At 50.2% G+C, this 17,517-nt stretch overlaps 7 protein-coding genes across 7 annotated transcripts in view; 2 read left to right on the plus strand and 5 right to left on the minus strand.

Moving 5' to 3' along the window:
• PpBr36_02004 (uncharacterized protein) overlaps positions 1-415 on the minus strand; it is a gene marked incomplete at both ends in the record, with an annotated part of 1,130 nt that extends 715 nt beyond the window's left edge. Inside the window, one exon of the mRNA XM_029889187.1 lies at positions 86-415. Within this exon, the coding sequence (XP_029750799.1) occupies positions 86-415 (330 nt within the window). The remainder of the gene's footprint in view (positions 1-85) is intronic.
• A 4,111-nt stretch (positions 416-4,526) lies between these two features.
• Positions 4,527-5,366, minus strand: PpBr36_02005 (uncharacterized protein; the record flags this gene model as incomplete). Its single annotated transcript, XM_029889188.1, has 2 exons — positions 4,527-5,003; positions 5,124-5,366. The coding sequence occupies 2 exons, from the start codon at positions 5,364-5,366 to the stop codon at positions 4,527-4,529; spliced, it is 720 nt and encodes a 239-aa protein (XP_029750800.1).
• Positions 5,367-8,155: 2,789 nt separating this feature from the next.
• On the minus strand, positions 8,156-9,058 carry PpBr36_02006 (uncharacterized protein; the record flags this gene model as incomplete). Its single annotated transcript, XM_029889189.1, has 2 exons — positions 8,156-8,187; positions 8,209-9,058. The coding sequence occupies 2 exons, from the start codon at positions 9,056-9,058 to the stop codon at positions 8,156-8,158; spliced, it is 882 nt and encodes a 293-aa protein (XP_029750801.1).
• Positions 9,059-10,584: 1,526 nt separating this feature from the next.
• Positions 10,585-11,760, minus strand: PpBr36_02007 (uncharacterized protein; the record flags this gene model as incomplete). Its single annotated transcript, XM_029889190.1, has 1 exon — positions 10,585-11,760. The coding sequence occupies one exon, from the start codon at positions 11,758-11,760 to the stop codon at positions 10,585-10,587; it is 1,176 nt and encodes a 391-aa protein (XP_029750802.1).
• Positions 11,761-13,657: 1,897 nt separating this feature from the next.
• PpBr36_02008 (uncharacterized protein) lies at positions 13,658-15,638 on the plus strand (the record flags this gene model as incomplete). Its single annotated transcript, XM_029889191.1, has 3 exons — positions 13,658-13,897; positions 14,074-14,906; positions 15,044-15,638. The coding sequence occupies 3 exons, from the start codon at positions 13,658-13,660 to the stop codon at positions 15,636-15,638; spliced, it is 1,668 nt and encodes a 555-aa protein (XP_029750794.1).
• Positions 15,639-16,070: 432 nt separating this feature from the next.
• PpBr36_02009 (uncharacterized protein) overlaps positions 16,071-17,517 on the minus strand; it is a gene marked incomplete at both ends in the record, with an annotated part of 3,801 nt that continues 2,354 nt past the window's right edge. The window contains one exon of the mRNA XM_029889192.1: positions 16,071-16,894. Within this exon, the coding sequence (XP_029750795.1) occupies positions 16,071-16,894 (824 nt within the window). The remainder of the gene's footprint in view (positions 16,895-17,517) is intronic.
• PpBr36_02010 (uncharacterized protein) overlaps positions 17,343-17,517 on the plus strand; it is a gene marked incomplete at both ends in the record, with an annotated part of 1,202 nt that continues 1,027 nt past the window's right edge. Inside the window, one exon of the mRNA XM_029889193.1 lies at positions 17,343-17,405. Within this exon, the coding sequence (XP_029751919.1) occupies positions 17,343-17,405 (63 nt within the window). The remainder of the gene's footprint in view (positions 17,406-17,517) is intronic.

Below are 17,517 nucleotides of genomic sequence, written 5' to 3' on the forward strand. Positions count from 1 at the left end.
TTTTTTTTCTCTCTCTTCAATTTCTTTTCAAGACGCATCATCAAAAGGGGGGGAAAAGGGGTCGAGATTCCCCTGCTTTACTTACAGCGGGATTGAAAAGCCCGCCGCTGATGCGGTACATTGTCCACACGGTGATCAAGAGAGAAAACCCATAGGCCAGGGCAACGAAGATGGTAGTCTGAGCGCTGTCGCCACTGGTGGTATCGGTCTCGGACCCAGTCGACGATCTGGCCACCATGAAATGACCTGCGTAGCCGAAGAAGAGGAACATGAATGTGCCGATGAACTCGCCCAGGGCAGCAATGAAATGCACTCGAAAGTTGCTGCCATAGAATCGTCTTCGCTCACCTCCGTCGGTGTCGGCGGCGGAGGCGGCTTCGTCCTTGCGGCTGATGAAATTATGAGCTGGCCGCATTGTTTCGTCGATGGGCGAACGGAGATTTTTTTTTTTCTTTTTTTGATCACAATCAGTCCTGGTAGCTGTCGATGATGGATGAATCTCCTTTGGAATCCAGTCGCTCTTGAACCGGGGCGTGATCGTATATGATGTAGACTCTGTAATCAGCTTTGGGGGAAAACATGGATGGCTCGGATTGTTGCTTTTTCTCCCTTGAGCTTTGGCTCGTCCTTGGCGTAGAAACAAAGCTTGTGCTTTTCCTAATGACGCAAATGAGACGGTGTGTCGAAGCCTTCGATTTTTATCTTTCCGCAAGCCCTGACTGGTCTCACTTTGACGTTGGTGGCTGATGGCTTTTTCTCAGAGTTGTGGTTCATTGCCAGTCTGTTTTCCTTCTAGGTCCTTCGCCATATCATTCTGTTCAGGTTTGCAAATGCGTTGAACCCCAGCTGCCATCTATTGGAATTAATATCTGGGCAATATGTCAAGGATATCTTAATGTTCAATCCTTTTACCAATGGGAATTGCCGCTGAAACTGCTGCTGACCTTGGGCCCTGTTCCAGCTGAGGAGAGCTGGACTAATTACCGACAGGATATCCAACTGGCCAAGATCAGCACCGTTTCGAACTCAGCCGACAAGCAAAATCTTAAGTCGATATATCTGCGCTATAATCGGGCGCTATATCGCTCGCAAATCCCCGGTTTCGTGCTAACAAACCTTGGTAGCTTTAGCTCCCGTTCAAGTGGCCGACAAAACAAACCAAGCGCGGACTGGCCGAGCTCCAAAATTTGCCACCAACTAACTTATTACCGACTTACAAAAGACCGGCTCCTTTAAGGCGGGGTTTTTTGGTGGCTTCTTTTTTTTTTTTTTTCTTTTTGCTTTTTTTTTACCCTCTTTCGGCGAATTTTCGGGGATTTTAAATGGTGCGACGCAAAGTAATAGAAGAGAGCACCTGCCTTAGATGCATTTCCACAGCGCAGGCAACCAACTTCAATGCCATTTATTGATTACATTCCCTCTTGTTAATCCCGCTTCGTTCCCGCCCACCAGATTCCGACTAGCAACTACCATATGTGCTCATCGCTCGAATCGTATCCTAGCGCTGGGAGAATCGGCTCGCTTTGAGTGTCCCAGTGGATTTAGCTCATGGTGGAAATATTTGAGCTAGGAGGAAAGCCTCCGTGTCAAATTCCGTTGATGACTGAAAATAAAAGTGCAATGTAGCCAGTCGTGACAGTGAATGAGCATGCTAATCAGCTAATGTCGACTCTAACCAAGCAGATATACTCACAATAGAGCGCTCCCTTTCTGGCCCTATTTCGGCCCCTAAGCATCAAATCATCGGCGCTCCCAGCACCCGTCAACGCAAGAGTCCTTGTTGTGGTGGCGGTCCATTTCGACCGGTCGCATTTCGCCGTTAGCAATAGAACATGGACCTGGCCGTTTTCGATGCATATTTCATGGGCGCTCTAGCAAGTGGAAGCCGTGCTATTTTGATCTGCAGCCAGTGCTTTGACATAATCATATCACCGACTGATTTCATCGACCTCACCGCCATCCTTTCCCTTGCCAGCAGGAGAGCTCGAAGGCGGACAAATCTGCTCTGATGGCTCCTACCCACCTACAAGGTTCCGACTTAATGATGTTGGTGGGATCACAGAGGACTCGGGCTTGGGATGTATCATAACCGGTGAGCTGTACTTTCAATCCCATCCTAAAGCTAGAATATAAATTACTGGGCATTATCCAGGACCATTCCGGCCATGGATTCAGTGTCAACACTTTGTTTCGCTCTTTCTTTTCTTTTCGGTATCAGATATAGTTTGTTGTTTGGTGAAGCAAGCAAATTATATATAAAGTTAAGTGTCGAGATGAGTTTGTTGACGTCTTCAACTCGTTTTGTGTAGTCTCCGCCCAAGCATTTCATGGCCAGGTTAACCGCTGCGGCTCAGTTTGTACAAACCAAACCATTCCCACGCGCTAAAGCCCATGTAATTTTAAGCTCATGCCCATTTACACCCGTTATACAATTTCCACTTGTCTAAAGAACGTTTTCGCATACACTTTTAAGCTGCTCAACCCTTGTTGCGTTTCCAGCGGCATGACAGCAGGAACGATTCAAACTCGGCTACTCCCGAGTCGTGCGGCCTCGTTGTTGAAAGGATATCCGCCCATTTTGTGCACGTCACCAAATTAATATGTATTTGATCTCCTCCGTGCTATTACACTATTACTTTGTCTTCTTTGCACGTCAATACTCTTGGCAGCGATAGCCTTTACACCCAGTGACACAGGGGATTGGGCGTTAAGCCCGGCCCGGCCCACCAGCCCATGGGCTTTTGGCGGGGGCCCGTCAAGGCCCACGGGTTTTTCTTTTTTGGCGGGCTCAACCCGAATTGGGTAACCCGCGGGTTGTGTATTGAAACGAATATAAAATAATAAATAAAATAAAAAAACAAAATAAAAAACTAAAGGAAATCATGATTATAAAATAAAAGTTAATAAATTCGTTTAATATTTTATAGTTTAATTAATAACATTAGCAATATCAATACGCAAAATATCTATTTTATGGGTTTTGCGCGGTGGCCCGCGGGTTCCCCAAAAAAAGCCCGCGTTTAGTCTTGGGCCAGGCCGGACCCGCCCCCCCTATAAATAATTCAACCCACCCACGGGTCGCCCGCCCCACCAGTTTGGGCCGACGCGGGCCCCCATGGGTGGGTTTTGGAATGCCTTACACGGCGTTAGAGGGCTACCGCACAAGACACCCGCAGCTTCATGCGTCATTTCTTCGAGTGGCCGAGGCCAGCCCTGCTCACCATTTCTGGCGGTTTTATGCGTACATGTCAGGAATAGCTGTTTCCTCGTCATCCATTGGCTGTACCTCTTGAAGACTTACGGTGTATCCAGCTCGACGTCACTAAATAGGAAAGTGCACAGCGGCTGTTTCGAGGTGGCCTGTCCACCTCTTGATGGTGTTCACGGGTATGACGCAAGGCGTTCAAACACTCCGCTGATGATTGTCGCCATCAAACCAGGCTCGCTGAAGATTGCCGCCTGTTTGATCCAGAGAAAGGTTCAATTCGCCGTGGCCATTGACTACAACCCTCGCCCCAACCAGTTGCCCACAGGCGTCTTGATTGTCTTGGTATTTATCCATTTGGTTGACTGTTATAATAGAATAGGGCATGCGGGGCATGCACACTCCTGGCTATAGCTACTGGGCGGGAATAATATTCTCAAAATAACAATGATTATGTGGAATTCAAGACCAAACAAACTAAAGTCCAAAACATAACTAGCTAGAGTCAGTTGCGAAAATGAAGATGACAGGGTTTTCAGTGTCATTAGTCCTACAAGCACATTTAACCCTGCAGTTGTTATAAGTCCCTAATACAATGCCATGTTTGAGAAGTCAGGAGATAAATTTTTGCCAGCAAAGAGACCACAATATCTAGACTGAATTGTCTGTTTTGTTATGCACGAACTCGGACTCCTGCTCGACACCTGAGAGTCTGTGATCCCGAGTTAGGCGTGGTCGTCATCGTGCAAAGGCATAACTCTTAGAAAATTGCATTGTCATGCTATGACTCAATTTCCATCCACTGTAAAGTTATATATATATCTCAATCTGGGTAATCAATTGCAAATGCACTTTTAGTCCGTAGGAAATTCTGAATAGCTTTAATCTCCTATCAATCACAAAATGATTAAAGAAAAAAAAGGGGAAAAAAAAGAGAGAAAAAGGTTTTTGAATGCAGAAACTGGAAAAAGTTTAAAAAATAACTCCACAGTCTATAACGATTGCCACATAAAATCCAGTGGGAAAACTCAGACGAAAAATTTCAATTTCTTTCGCAAACCAACTTTTGAACAACACATTGCCAAAGGAAAAAACAACAGTCCTGTCCGGTCATCCTCACTTGTCCAAAAGACATGAAAAACAGAAAAAATGAAAATACGCCCACATCAAAAGTGCAATCCAACTGCCCAGGGAGCAATGGAGATGAAAAGCAGAGCATGAGACTGCGCATGCTCTGACGTTGACACCTTGCGCTTGCCAGCATCAGTCGACTCTTGTCAACCCATACCAAGTCGGGCAGAAGAAACTCGGAAACGGCGCCTCAGATATCGAAAAAGTGAAGCATCTGGGCTCTGGGGATAATGTTTCGCAGTCCGAGGATGCTGCTGCTCTTGCGGCCGGCCTCCCTCTTCTTGAAGTCCGACCCCGAGGCGATACCGTTCTGCTGAGCGTGGGTGACGGCCCTCTTGATGAAGGAGTAGTATTTCGAGCGGTCGTTCCAGTCGGTGCTGCTCCCGCTCCCGCTTATCTTCTCGTACTTTTCCGACTCGGCCAAAACTGCTTTGGCGTCTTTGACCAAATCGTACAGCTCCAGGCCCTCTTGCTTGTACAAGTCGGCGATCGCCCTCCTCCCCGCGTTGATGCGCATCCGCCCGTAGCGATTCTGGATATCATAAAGCCTGGAGTTCAAACTTTTCGCCTGCTCCCCGGCTCCTGGGTCTCGGGTGTTCACCAGCGCTTGTATGTAATTTTGGAATGCCGTGGCCAGCGACTGCACGGCATCTTTATTAGTCTGGGCCTGTTTTTTTGGGAAATCAATTCAAGAAAAGGTTAGTGCTATTTCCTTCCCAACAAAGACTTTTTTTTTTGAAAACAAAAAAAAAAAAAGAAATTTCCTCCAGGTGTTGTTGGATCTTACCCGAGATGAATATCTCGCCATGCAGTCGTTCCACACTGCAGTGGCTATAGTTAGAGCGGTTCCCGTAATGAGGCCGGCAGTGGCAATCTTGTGGGCGGTATTCCAGTCTTCGCTCGATCCTGTGTTGCCAGGCACCGGCATGGGTACGGGCTTGGGCTCCGGCTTAGGCTCCGGTTGAGGCATCGGCGAGCCAACAGCGGAGCTGAAGAGCAAGCCCCAGGTTGCAAGGAATTTGACGCGCATCTTGAAGGTTTTGGGTTTGGTGTTGACGAGATGCTTTCTGAAGCGCTTAATCAGAAAAGAACTTGCGATAGCAAACGAATGAAACAAAGAAAGAAGAAAACAAATGATTGTAAATGGCAAATTCAACGCAGTTACAAGGCGAAAGGAAACCGCCAAAAGAAGGATCGAAGAGCTGATGATGCGAAGGAAGATCTCGAAAATCAAACGGTGGCAAGATTGAAGCCGTTTTATATCGCGAACTTGATAAGTGAGTAGGAATTCAAATTCAATAAAGATCTACAGAAAATTAGGTTATTTTTAGTCTTTAGAGAATGTTGTACTGGAGTGGTATGCATTCGATCAGGTCGTCGATTACAGCACGGTAAACAAAGTGCATGCCGGCTGATTGCCTCCCAATACCCTGCTCAGACCAATACCGGCGAGCCCGATAACAGCTGCTAAACCCCAGTGAAATTGATTTGTGGTAGAAAACTGACGGTTGCAGCCTTGCGCAAGTGACGAACGAAGTGGAGAGTAAGAGAAACAAAGCAATCCATTTTTTTTTTTTTTTTCCTTACCAAAGTCCTCACTAGAATGCCCCGATACTGCATAATAGTCGATATAGTACCCGCAAAGGGGATAACTATTCAGTCGTCATAAGATTGCCAAAGGCGATTGGTCACTTGGTCCAGAACCCACAAGACTACTTGGACAACTTGGGTCAGCATATTTACAACGGCATCGCCGCATTGTTCAGAGACAAATTAGTATGACTCGACAACGACCCGATTTGGCAAGACTTTGCTAAGGAAGCTCTAGCTAGCAGTCCTTGAAACCTACCCCCGCAAACGGATCTGCAGACAAAACCCCAATGCTCACCCATGTTATAGTCTAAGATGGCATGAGTAGTACAGCCCATAACCATGAAAAGGTCTTTGAAAATTTCAAGCTGTGCCAGAAAGTCACATAACATCTCAATGTATCTATATTACAGCAAATAGAGTCGGATATCGCCTCAACGTGTGGTCGATCGGTGCATGGCCTTGTCAACCGCGGCTGCGGTCCATTGTTTTTGCTTGCGGCATTTTTTTTATCGTATACATGCAGGGTGGATATAAGCTGTATCCTGGCATAAGCAACCAAACTTGAGCCGGTTTCCCTAGCAAACAAAAAAAAATACCAAGATAGTGTGGGGCTGGCAACAGGACTCAAATGCTTTTTTTTTTCCTTTATTTTTTGCGCGTGTCACACTCCCTTTCAAAATTTTCACAGCTTTTTTCGATCTCCACCAAGCCCATGGAAGCAGTTAGTGGGTATCTATGACGACTGTCTCAAGCGGTTCAACTTGAGATTTTCAAATGCTCACATATTAAAATTAAATTATACTAACTAGGGAGAAGCTCAACAAAACCCACACGTGACATCCTCATTTTCAACGACCTTCATCAATATGCACGGTTATGCTGGCGTACAAGGCGCCCGTTTTGTTGCTATTGCATTTGCTGTTTGTCTCATTCGTTCAGCTGTTTAGTAAAATATTGTGGGCGATGGCAGTGTCACTCCGCTTGAGGGCAACTCATGAACCACAATACACTCCTATGGGTTTATCGACCGGGAGGGGTCTTCTTTCAATGGGACTCCCCCCTATGACATCATCGTTGTGAGAAAGAGGCCGGCGCACTTGGATCCAGGCTTCTGGGCGCACCTCCTGGATTATTGGGTGGATTCTGCGATGTTGGTGATACCCATGCTGAGGTTACTGTCTGTCTTATGCGAGACACAAGATTTTCTTGGGGAATCCAAGCTCATCATAAAATATTTTCCTCAAAATAACCCCTTGTCTGAAGTGTGCTAGTTGAGATGAACCGATGTCTGTCGTATGAAGGCCTGGTCCAGTTCTTGCCGGCATAAGACGACGGGAACTGTCTGCTCTTCGAGTCATGTTTGCCGTACGAGTCGGTCTTGCCTCTAAAGATACAGGCCATGCGGCTGAACGATCAAGACTCGGTAGCGTGTCTTCCGCTTACTTCTGCAGTCTTTCCAGTGTTCTCGTTGAGTTGAGGATCCCGGGGAATTGCGGCTTGAGTGCTCAGCAGCGGGGTAGTTAGGGTGTACCCTTTTTTTCGATTGATTCCGAAGCATTTGCAGCTCTGTTCAGGAAAGCCATGGCTATATGTTTTACGAGTACAAGAGGCAGAGCATCGACTCGAGCATTCAGTTTTAGTACAGTACGTATCTCAGCTCTATGCAAGACAATCGGTAACTGAAGTAAAGCCTTTCTGGTCTGGACTCCACTTGTCAAATCCAAAGATAGAATAGGCCCTAAGCCCCTATTGTTCAAATTCCACAACACGATCTGCTCTAGGCTCTAGCAAACAAGATCGACATCGGGGTTCACAAATTGATCGAGATTGTGGATCCAAGGATGACAACCCCACGGCACGCATATTGTCTGCCTGATTTTGGATGATTACTATGCGGCGACGCCGATCTGGCCATCATTTGATGCTTATTTCTTTTATCTGACAAAACAAACGCACCGACGCCATGCATGCCTTGACCCGTTCCCACTATGCAAGATTAGGTTACTCTTCACTGCGGCTACTAGACGAAACCCTGTTGCATTCCTCGGCTATCTCCCCATCTGCGTTTTATCTCATATGATAACAATGAAGTAGCACATCTGCGTGAAATACCGCACTCCAGCGGTCCAGTCAAGTTAGCTAACCACAGGCGTGGAGTTCCAAATATAGAGACAGAGCACAAAAATACAAACAACTAATCCACCCTTCTTTTTTTTTCTTTTCTTATTACTTGACTTTGATAAACTGGCAGCTGCGATCTTTTTTGCATTTATTTTTACCACCAGTCTGAGCTTTTTGCTTCCTTGTGGGATCCGTCTTTCTGTTCTCGCTATCACTCTCCTCTTCCATCCAGGCTCTGCGCGGTCCAAGCGGCGGCGACGGGGCAGGCGGGCGCTTCTTGCCATCCCCTCTGTCAAGTGGCAGGAAAGTCCTCTCATTCCGCCCAGACCTCCCCCTTGGATACGTTCCAGATGGCGTCTCCTCGCCCACTGGCGCGCGGTTTGAAGTCCGATAGTGGTTGAACCCTGACGGGGAGGCATGGTTCTGTTCGCGACTGAACCCTGACGGGACATATGTCTGTCCGCTGCTGTATCTCCGGCTGGACGCAGGTGGGGGCTGGCCACCAGTGTTTTGACGGTGGTCATCCCCACTGACGAAGACGGGGGCGCCGTTTTCATCGCGAAATACTTTGTGCCTACCGTCGGATGGTTGGGGGAAATCGAGGAAGGGAGGTTGGTTGGTGTTTTGTCGGTAGTAGGATGATGCTGGTCGTCCGCTGCTTCCATACATGCCATAAGACTGAGAATGCTGCTGGTTGTACGGGTTTTGTTGCTCGTCAAAACGACGAACGACGCGCTTTGTTATGGATCGTCCTTCATCGTGTGGCCGCTCAAGGGCTTGTGGTTCTGAGCCTGCCGAGCGGGGAGTTGCTGCATGGCTCTCTTTCACGGTCCTTACCTCGGCCTCTTGCAACTGAGCGTCCCTGGGGTACGGTTCGGGGATCGAGAGGCCGGGCAGTTGATGCATCGTTCCTGATGTATCTGTCTCGGGGCCCCGAGCCACATCTAGGGGCAAGGCGAAAACTGACAGAGAAAGGGAGAGGAAATAAAAGGTGCTGAAGTCGACCATTTCGACGTCGGTGGAACTTTAAGGCTGGGCGTCGCTCAAATGGGATGCGCACCGACCTGATTGTTGACCATAACAGAAGAATATGTCATAACTGTGTTGTTCAATTTCCGACAGAATGTGGGATTGAATACGCATCGACGACACGATCTCATAAATATATCATCTACTTATTTGCACTTGTAGGAAACCCGAATAGCACATGTGGGACCCGAACCCCCAAGGCAGCAAACTGGACCATTTGGCTGCCTGTTGTGGGAATGTCAGCAATAATGATACCTGGCCGGCTCGTCGCTAAGTGCCTGCTAGTCGAGCCAGGCTTTGTTGTCGCCATACGTCATGGAGTCTCCGGTGGAGACGCAATTTTTATTTATTATTTTTTTTTCTTTTTAAAAGAGATTTATACACAAAATAAATCCATCCGGAGGACAAAACCAACCATATCGTGGCCTTTGTGCGTGGCGGTCGTGGCCTAAAATCCTTCCATGAGTAGATGGGCTTGCATTTAGGCCTCCGACACTAGACTAGAAATCGTTCCTACAATATCTGCCGGTGTGAATGCCGTGCGAATTAATGTCGATCCAAAACGTTTGACAGTCAAACGAGACGGGAGATCATAGATCAACCGACGAAGTTTCCGAAATAAATCAAACGTCCTAGGGTCAGCGATTACAACATGCAGTAACATAGGCATGCCATGTTTGGAGGGGTTTTGTACAAAATAATCGCCGCAATAGTTTACCGGTTATATTGGCAAATAGGAACCAAATTGTCGTCGAGTTGCTTAATAACAACAGCATCAGTGGTTTAGTGGTAAAATCCATCGTTGCCATTCAACGAATTCATTCGATGGGCCCCGTGTTCGATTCACGGCTGATGCATCTGTGACTTGTTTTTTTCTTTTATTTTGCAATTGACCTTTTGGTATCCGTTCGTCCCGTTTGCCCTTTGCCGTTGACACCATTCATTCAATGTCAAGTTCAGAGAGAAATATTATGCTTATCTGACCCTATTATGCTGTAGCCATCACCTGGCTTCTTATTTATGAGCGATCGTCCGATATTCTGTTACTCACATTGATCGACAATGTCAAAGTGGGTCTTTTCGACCCAGTCTATCTGTCACAAGCCCAAGCAACACGAACATGGTCGTGCCACTCAAGTCTTGACTAAGTGCATTCAGTCCATGGCAAACCTTAAACTAAGTTTTGTTTCAGACGGTAGCATTTTCCCACGGCTGCAACCAAGTAGCGACAAAGTTACGGATTGGTTAATTTTATTGTGTAGAAAGGTCAAACTGCTAAACGTAACACATATCCAAGAAGTGAATATGCACCTGGCATCGAACAGGTACCCGCTGTAGAGCAAAAAAAGAGAAAGGAAAAAAAATAAAAAATAAAAAAATAAAGCAACGTTCTATTGAAGATGCAGTCCCAAAAATGAACAAACGAAAAGAAAAACCCAACCCGTAAATTCAACCAACTGAATAAACAAAGGAAAGCATTCGTAAAGAGACCGTAGGAAACTGTGCTAAGCAGCCCAGGGCGTGGGGTGAAACTCCATGAGTGCGTACAGCTGAATGACGCTGCCCATCAAAAAAGCAGCGCTCCCGTAGAGACTGGTCCATGCCGCGCCGTTCGAATCCCCCAGCAGCAACAAGACGCCGGTGATGGCGAAGCCCGAGGAGCCGACGGCGTTCCAGAACCCTCCCTGCCAGTCGGCCGACGACGGCTTGGGCTTGTACCACCTGTCCTGCACAAACATGGTGAGGGCGACGTTGGCGAGCGTGAACATGGAGCCGCCGATGACCTGGGGCAAGAAGACCAGCGCCTGGAAGAGGGTCAGGTTCTCCTCCGGGTTCAGCAGGCCCGGCAGGCCGGCGAAGGCCGAGACGGACAGGATCATGCCGCCGGTGAGCTGGAAGGCGCCGGCCTGGAAGGGGAGGGTCTGGGCGACCTTGGCGAAGATGGCGGCCGAGGGGATCCAGACCCAGCTTTCGGACCCGATGAGTGCCGGGCGGTAGTTGGCGCCGCTCATGGCCCCCTTGATGGGGACCTCGACGGTGCCGCGGTCGGCGTTGAAGGCGGAGACGATGCCCAGGCACCCGGACACCAGGAACAAGACGGCGCCGAGCAGGATGGTGGCGGGCAGGGCGACGGTCGTGAGGGTCGGGAAAGCGAGGGCCGGGTCGATGACGGGCAGGACGCCGAGCACGGCGTTGACCATGAAGACGATGCTGCCCAGGACGAAGCCGAAGGCGACGACCCAGCTCATGTCCCGGTAGGGGAAGACGGTGAACATGCGCACGATCCTGCCGCGGCTGGAGGCGTCGACCTCGATGACCACGTCGGGCGGGGGCTTGTTGAGCGAGTCGACGCTGTCGTTGGGCCCGGCCGTGTAGAAGCCCGACTTTTGCCCCGACGACGGCTGCTGTTGCTGATGCTGCTGCTGGCGCTCGTAGTCGCATCGCGCCTTGTATTCGAGGTAGTCGAGCACCTGGATCACGCGCCGCCGCTCCTCGGGGCTGACGTCGTCCGATGGGTTCTCTACCGCTCGCCTCCTGGGGCCCACGTCCCGGCCCTGCATGCCCTGCGTTGGCGGCGGCCTCTGGATGGATTCGACATCGTTGCTGTAGGCGAGGCCGGCGGGGATCGGGACCATCGAAGTCCGGATGATGGACGCTCTTGCTGCTGCAGCGGCGTTCATACTGCGCTATTTCTTTTTTTTTTTTTTTTTTTTTTTTAAACTTTTTTATTTTTATTTTTGCCGACTGTCGCGAATTTCGTAAACAGGAATGATGAAATGAAAATAAAAGAGCAGTTAGCAGATGGCTTTACTTTCCCCCGATGATCGAATCTGGGAGTCGACGAAAAGAATCTAATTCATAAAATCGCAACACGAATTGCAAATAAACACTTCGACAATAAGGAAAAAAAAAAGACTAGGTGGAATGAGAGAGTGAGGTGAGGTAATCACCAAAAGAGTAGGCGGCAAAGGGAGGCCAAGGTAGGTCAGGTAGGTATATGAAATAAACGAAATCACAAGGTAAATGACGCGCCAGCACGTAGCCAATTAAAATGACAAAAAGAATCAAACTGGCCCGTCGATAAATGGGAAGGAGGATATATGGCCGACCGGGCGGATACCCCCGGGGGTTTAAGGCTACCCAAGAGCTCACCCAAATGCAACGGCGCCCGCCGTGCGATGGGGAACCCTTCCTGTTTTTTTCTATGTCTTTTGTTTTTTCTTTGGGCACGCAAGGTCACAGCGTATATAGGCAAGGTAATTTTCGGGACAGGTTTGGATCTGACAAACAACTTTGGAGACAAGGGCCGGTCTTATCGGGAACGCGGATCAAAACAACCGGAGCTAAGCAATAATAATAATAATAATAACAATAAAAAAAAAAAAAAGAAACAAGGGAAATACAAATCAAGCCTTTTGCAAAGTCTTGACCAGACTCAGCCCTCCTCCCCTTGACATGGGTCGCTGCAGAATGCTTGGTTCGAACTAGAACGGTCGGAACAATCAGCAGTAGATCGGTTTCTTTTTTAACTATATGGGGAAAGCGATGAGATGGCACCAGGCACATGTTGGACATTGTTGATGCGTTTTTGGGGTAAGGAATGTATGGGGAGTGGATATTTGGGAGCGAAAGTGGGAACGGGAACGAGAAAGGTGGACGGGAACATGAAAGATGGACGGGAACCGTCAAGGAAATCAGGACAGTTGGCGAGACTTTGCGCATGGGGGGGTCCCCTGCAGGTCTGTTCGGGATATAACATAAACTCGAGTAAAGTTTAGTTGATGGATCATGGTCTTGGCGTGTGGTGTTGATGATGGGGCTGGTGTGTTGAATTGCCAGGAAACGGGTGTGTGTGTGTGTATGTGTGTGTGTGTGCGTCTGTGGCCAGGCTTGCGCCACAAAGACGAGCTGGTTAACGGGGCTTAGCAAACGCATACAACTCTGCTTACTCAGAAATACAGGGTGCTTTACTGGTAGCTTCCAAAGGCAAAAACCCCTTGATGCCGCCCATACCACGGCGGGGGTTTGATGTTCGCCGAGTTTTTACCCCTTTGGGAAGAGCCACCGGTGGAGAATTGGAAAGCTTGAGTCGTGCATCATCTCCATGATCCGCCTTCTTCCGCCAGTCTGTGCCGTTCCTTTGCCACAACTCTTTCCATTTTGGGGAAATTGGCGACAGGGCCTCGACTTGGGACGCGGTCAAGTTGTTTGGTTTCAGTCCCGCAGGTGGTCGATCCTGTTGAACCACCACGACAAGCTTAGATTAGAATTTTTCCCTCGTTATTGTCATTTCTCTGCTTCTTTGCCTGTTTGAACAAATTGTAAAGTTGCTCTTTGGAAGATGAATATGCTCAATGTGTCACCTTTTACCCGAATCATCCGGCAATAGTCTGGTATTAAACCGACCAAGGAGGCAGGTTCTCTCACATTCGTCTGTTTCCTTCATCTCACCATTGTAGCTACGTATCTCTCTGCAGGCATCTGGGAAATCGCGCTATTTTTTTTTCCCCCTTCCCATCATCAGACGATTTCAGCTAGAAATAAAAATAAAAAGGACGACGAGCGGGACGGATACAGATGGCTGGTGAAAAGAGCACCACCGCTCCAGCGGTGGCACAAACAACCATCGACAATCAACAACCGTCAACAACTTCCGTACAACATGGCAGGGAACTCTCGACACCGATATCCGAGGATGCCACGCATCTCGATGAGAAGGAGGCTGATCGTCTGGGTCGCCAGAGACCCGCCATCTTCTCCAGCACGCTGATCGAAGTTGGCTTCTGCGCCACGATACTCCTTAGCATGATAATGGCCGTAAGTAATAGGCGTTTTGGTTTTTGATGGTCGCTTACAAGTCTCGTTATTGCTCCATTTTTGTTTTATATCAGACGATAATAGCATCACGGTTATGCGAACCGAGAAAAAAAAAAACGAAACCCCNNGCAGTTGCACTGACGACAATGGCATCATGACACAAAAAAAAAAAACAGGAATTTCTAATCAGTGGCTTCAACGTCCTCCTCCCCAACATGATGGTCGATCTCAACTTCAACACGTCCCAAAAGACGTGGCCCTCGAGCGTCTTCTCCCTCGTCGCCGGCGCCTTCCTCCTCCCCTTTGGCCGACTCGCCGACCACTGGAACGGCTACTATGTCTTCCTCGGAGGCAACGCCTGGATGGCCGTCTGGTCCATCGTCGCCGGCTTCTCCAGGTCGTACGAGATGTTGGTCGTGGCCCGGGCGTTCCAGGGCCTCGGCGCCGCCGCCTTCCTCCCCTCGGGCGTGTCGCTCCTGGGAGGGGCCTACTCCCGCCCCGGCAGAAGAAAGAACCTCGTGTTCAGCATCTACGGCGGCTGCTCCCCCTTTGGCTTCTTCGTCGGCATCCTGATAGCCGGAGTGTCGGGCGAGTTCCTCAACTGGGCCTGGTTCTTCTGGATCGGCGCCATCCTGCTGTCCATCGTGTGTGTCCTCGCCGTCGTGAGTGTCCCCGCCGAGGCGAGGAGCGGTCCGGCTGCCGGTGACGAGCCGTCGCCTCCCATGGACTGGCTCGGTTGCGCCACCTCCATCCCGGGACTCATGCTGGTCGTGTACGCCATCACCGACAGCCCCCATGTCCAAAACGGCTGGCGCTCACCGCAGATCTTGGTCACCTTCATCCTCGGCATCTTGTTCCTGGCTGCCTTTGTCTACGTCGAGGGGTGGGTCGCCAAGGATCCTCTGTTGCCGCCGAACCTGTTTGCCGTCAAGCACATCACGGCTTTGTTTGTCGTCATGTTTATGTCGTTTGGGGCCTTTGGTATCTACCTGCTTTATGCGAGCTTTTAGTGAGTTTCCGACCTTTTTTTCTTTTCTTCTTCCTCTTTTCAACTCGCATACTATAAAGTTGCAGCTCTCGTTTGATGGAAGAGCAGCAGAGCAGACAATGTATACTAACAAAAGCCTCCTTCCCTCCCTCTTCCAGCATCGAAACCATTCTCCACACACCACCCCTGCTGGCGGCAGCTTGGTTCGCCCCGCTGGCCGGCGGAGGCCTGATAATCGCGCTGGCGGGCGGCGCGGTGCTGCACAAGATCCCAGGGACGATGCTGATCATCCTGTCGACGCTGGGCTTCCTCGCGTCGTCGCTCCTCTTCGTCTTCGTCCCGACCACCGGCGCCAACTACTGGGCCTGGATCTTCCCGGCCATGGTGTGCGCCACCATCGGCATCGACATCATGTACAACGTCTCCAACATCTTCATCACCACCAGCGTCCGTTCCGACCAGCAGGGGCTCGCGGGCGCCTGCATCAACGCCCTCGTCTTCATTGGCATGAGCTTCTTCCTCGGCTGGGCCGAACTGGCCGCCGCGAACCACGCCGACCGCTCCGTCGCCGACAGCGCCCTCAGGGTCTCCTTCATGCTGGCCGTCGGCGCCGCCGGCGCCAGCTTGGTCCTCGCTGCCATTGGCATCCGCATCGAGCCGGCCAAGGGCGACTTGACCGCCGATGAGAAGGAGAAGCTAAAGGGGCAGAAAGGTGGAGGTGGCGGGAGCGGCTCCGAGTCGGTTGTCGTTTGAGCGCTTTTCTTTTTTTTTTTTTTATCTTCTTTCTTTTTGGGCTTCAGGGGCTTGCCTGCCGAGCAGGTGTTTGCCTCTCGGCGTTCCACAAGGTCTGACGAGTTTCCGCTGATAGAAAACAGCTGCTACGTCTGCACCGTCATGTTATGTTTGGGTATTGGCTTTTTTGGTTTTTTTTTTTTTTTTTTTGGTTTTTGTTCTGTGGGTTCAATTGGCTTCTGTATATATATAAAACATCCGGAAACGGTCTTATACCAACGCCCCCAGCGGTTTAGTGGTACTGGGGGGGCGCACATTGTAATTTCTTATTTGTCGTGTTTATTCATTTGAACTCAACTTTTTTTTTTTTTTTTTCCTTTTTCCTTCTTCTTCATGGCTTGAGTTGTTTTTCCCACCCTTGGTAGCATCCTTCTATCATCTGACCAGCCTTTTTCACAGCGTCTCGATAATCCTCGCCAGGTTCTCGACGCTCGCCGGCGGCGTGTTGTACGTCTGATACTCGACCGTCGTGAACCAGACCGACCCAACCCTCGGCTCCGCCGCGATCCTCCTGACCTCTGCCTCGAGCTCCCCCAGCGTGCCGTCAAAGTGGTGCACCATGATGTTGCTCTTGCCCACGGCGCCTGCTCCGGACCCCGGCAACCCGCCGGCCAACGGCTGCGTCGTCTTGTACACCCCCCAGGACTGCTCAAACGCGATGATCTGATCCGCGTCCCGCAGGTAAGCCGCCTCGTTGGCCTGCGCCACCTCCTGCCCGACGTTGTAGACGAGACGCCCGTACCCGGCCGCCCTCGTCCGCCGCGCCAGGTGCGACATGTACTGTGCCGTCGTGCACCCAGCTTGCTCGGAGCAGAGGCTGGACCAGTCGTGGAGGTTGGGTGTCTCGTCAAAAAAGACGCCGTCCAGGCCGGCCCCGCCGCCGATGGACCTCCAGCGCGTGACGTTGGCAACCACGGCGTCGGTGGCGATGCGGCCGTAGTCGCAGTGCACGTAGGCGAGGGTGCGGACGTTTGACTGGGCGTTCAGGAGGCTGATGCCCGCGGCGTAGTTGACGTCGGCCAGGTCGGCTCCGGGGCCCGAGTCGGCGTTGACGATGACGTCAAAGGTCACGGTGCGGTGGGCCCGGATCGTGCTCAGCAGCGATTGCCACTCGGACGCATTGTCGTTCCAGGCTGTGCTCGGGTAGATGTACAGAGGGACGAGGATGTCGAGCGCCGTTGCTGCAGTGGCGTGCAGCAGCAACAGCAGCAACAGAGCTTTTGAACAGATGGCCAGCATGTCGAGACGGAAATTTCTTTGCTTTTTTTTTTGTGGCCTTGGCTTCCCCGTTGTGCGTGCGGCTAATCCCGAGGTGCAGATGCGGAACGGAACGACAAGGGGTGTGTGTGGGTTCGTTTGGTGCACAGAAGCGGGCGCTGGGCAGGCTGCTTGGGAACTCTGGCACAAAAGCAGATCCCCCGACGATACGCGACGACAAACCGCTTTTTGTACCCTCCAAAAGATTGCAAAAAAATATTGCAGCCTAGCCTGGGCGTTTTGGATTGCATAATGTTTAATATCGTTGAAATCCTGAAGGATAAGCACTAGCCCAGATCCAGAAGTGCTGCCAGGCTCCCACAATTACATGCGCGGAAAAAGCTGCGTCGCACAGCGAACGTGGTGCAAATTTGCAGTGTTCACTGCTTGTTTCCATCGAGGAGCGAAATGTCTGGATTCGGAACCGAAAGTATCCTGGGGTTCATTTCCCTAGGGGCAAGGCCCCATTGGGTAGGTTGTCGTCCGAAAAGACAACCCCCTCAAACGTGGATCCAGATTGAAAAGTTATCGGGCCTAGATCCCATGCGCCACAAAAAAAAAAAGAAAAAAAAAAAAAAAAAAA

Source organism: Pyricularia pennisetigena, chromosome 2 (assembly GCF_004337985.1).
Source record: "Pyricularia pennisetigena strain Br36 chromosome 2, whole genome shotgun sequence".
Lineage (NCBI taxonomy): Eukaryota > Fungi > Ascomycota > Sordariomycetes > Magnaporthales > Pyriculariaceae > Pyricularia > Pyricularia pennisetigena.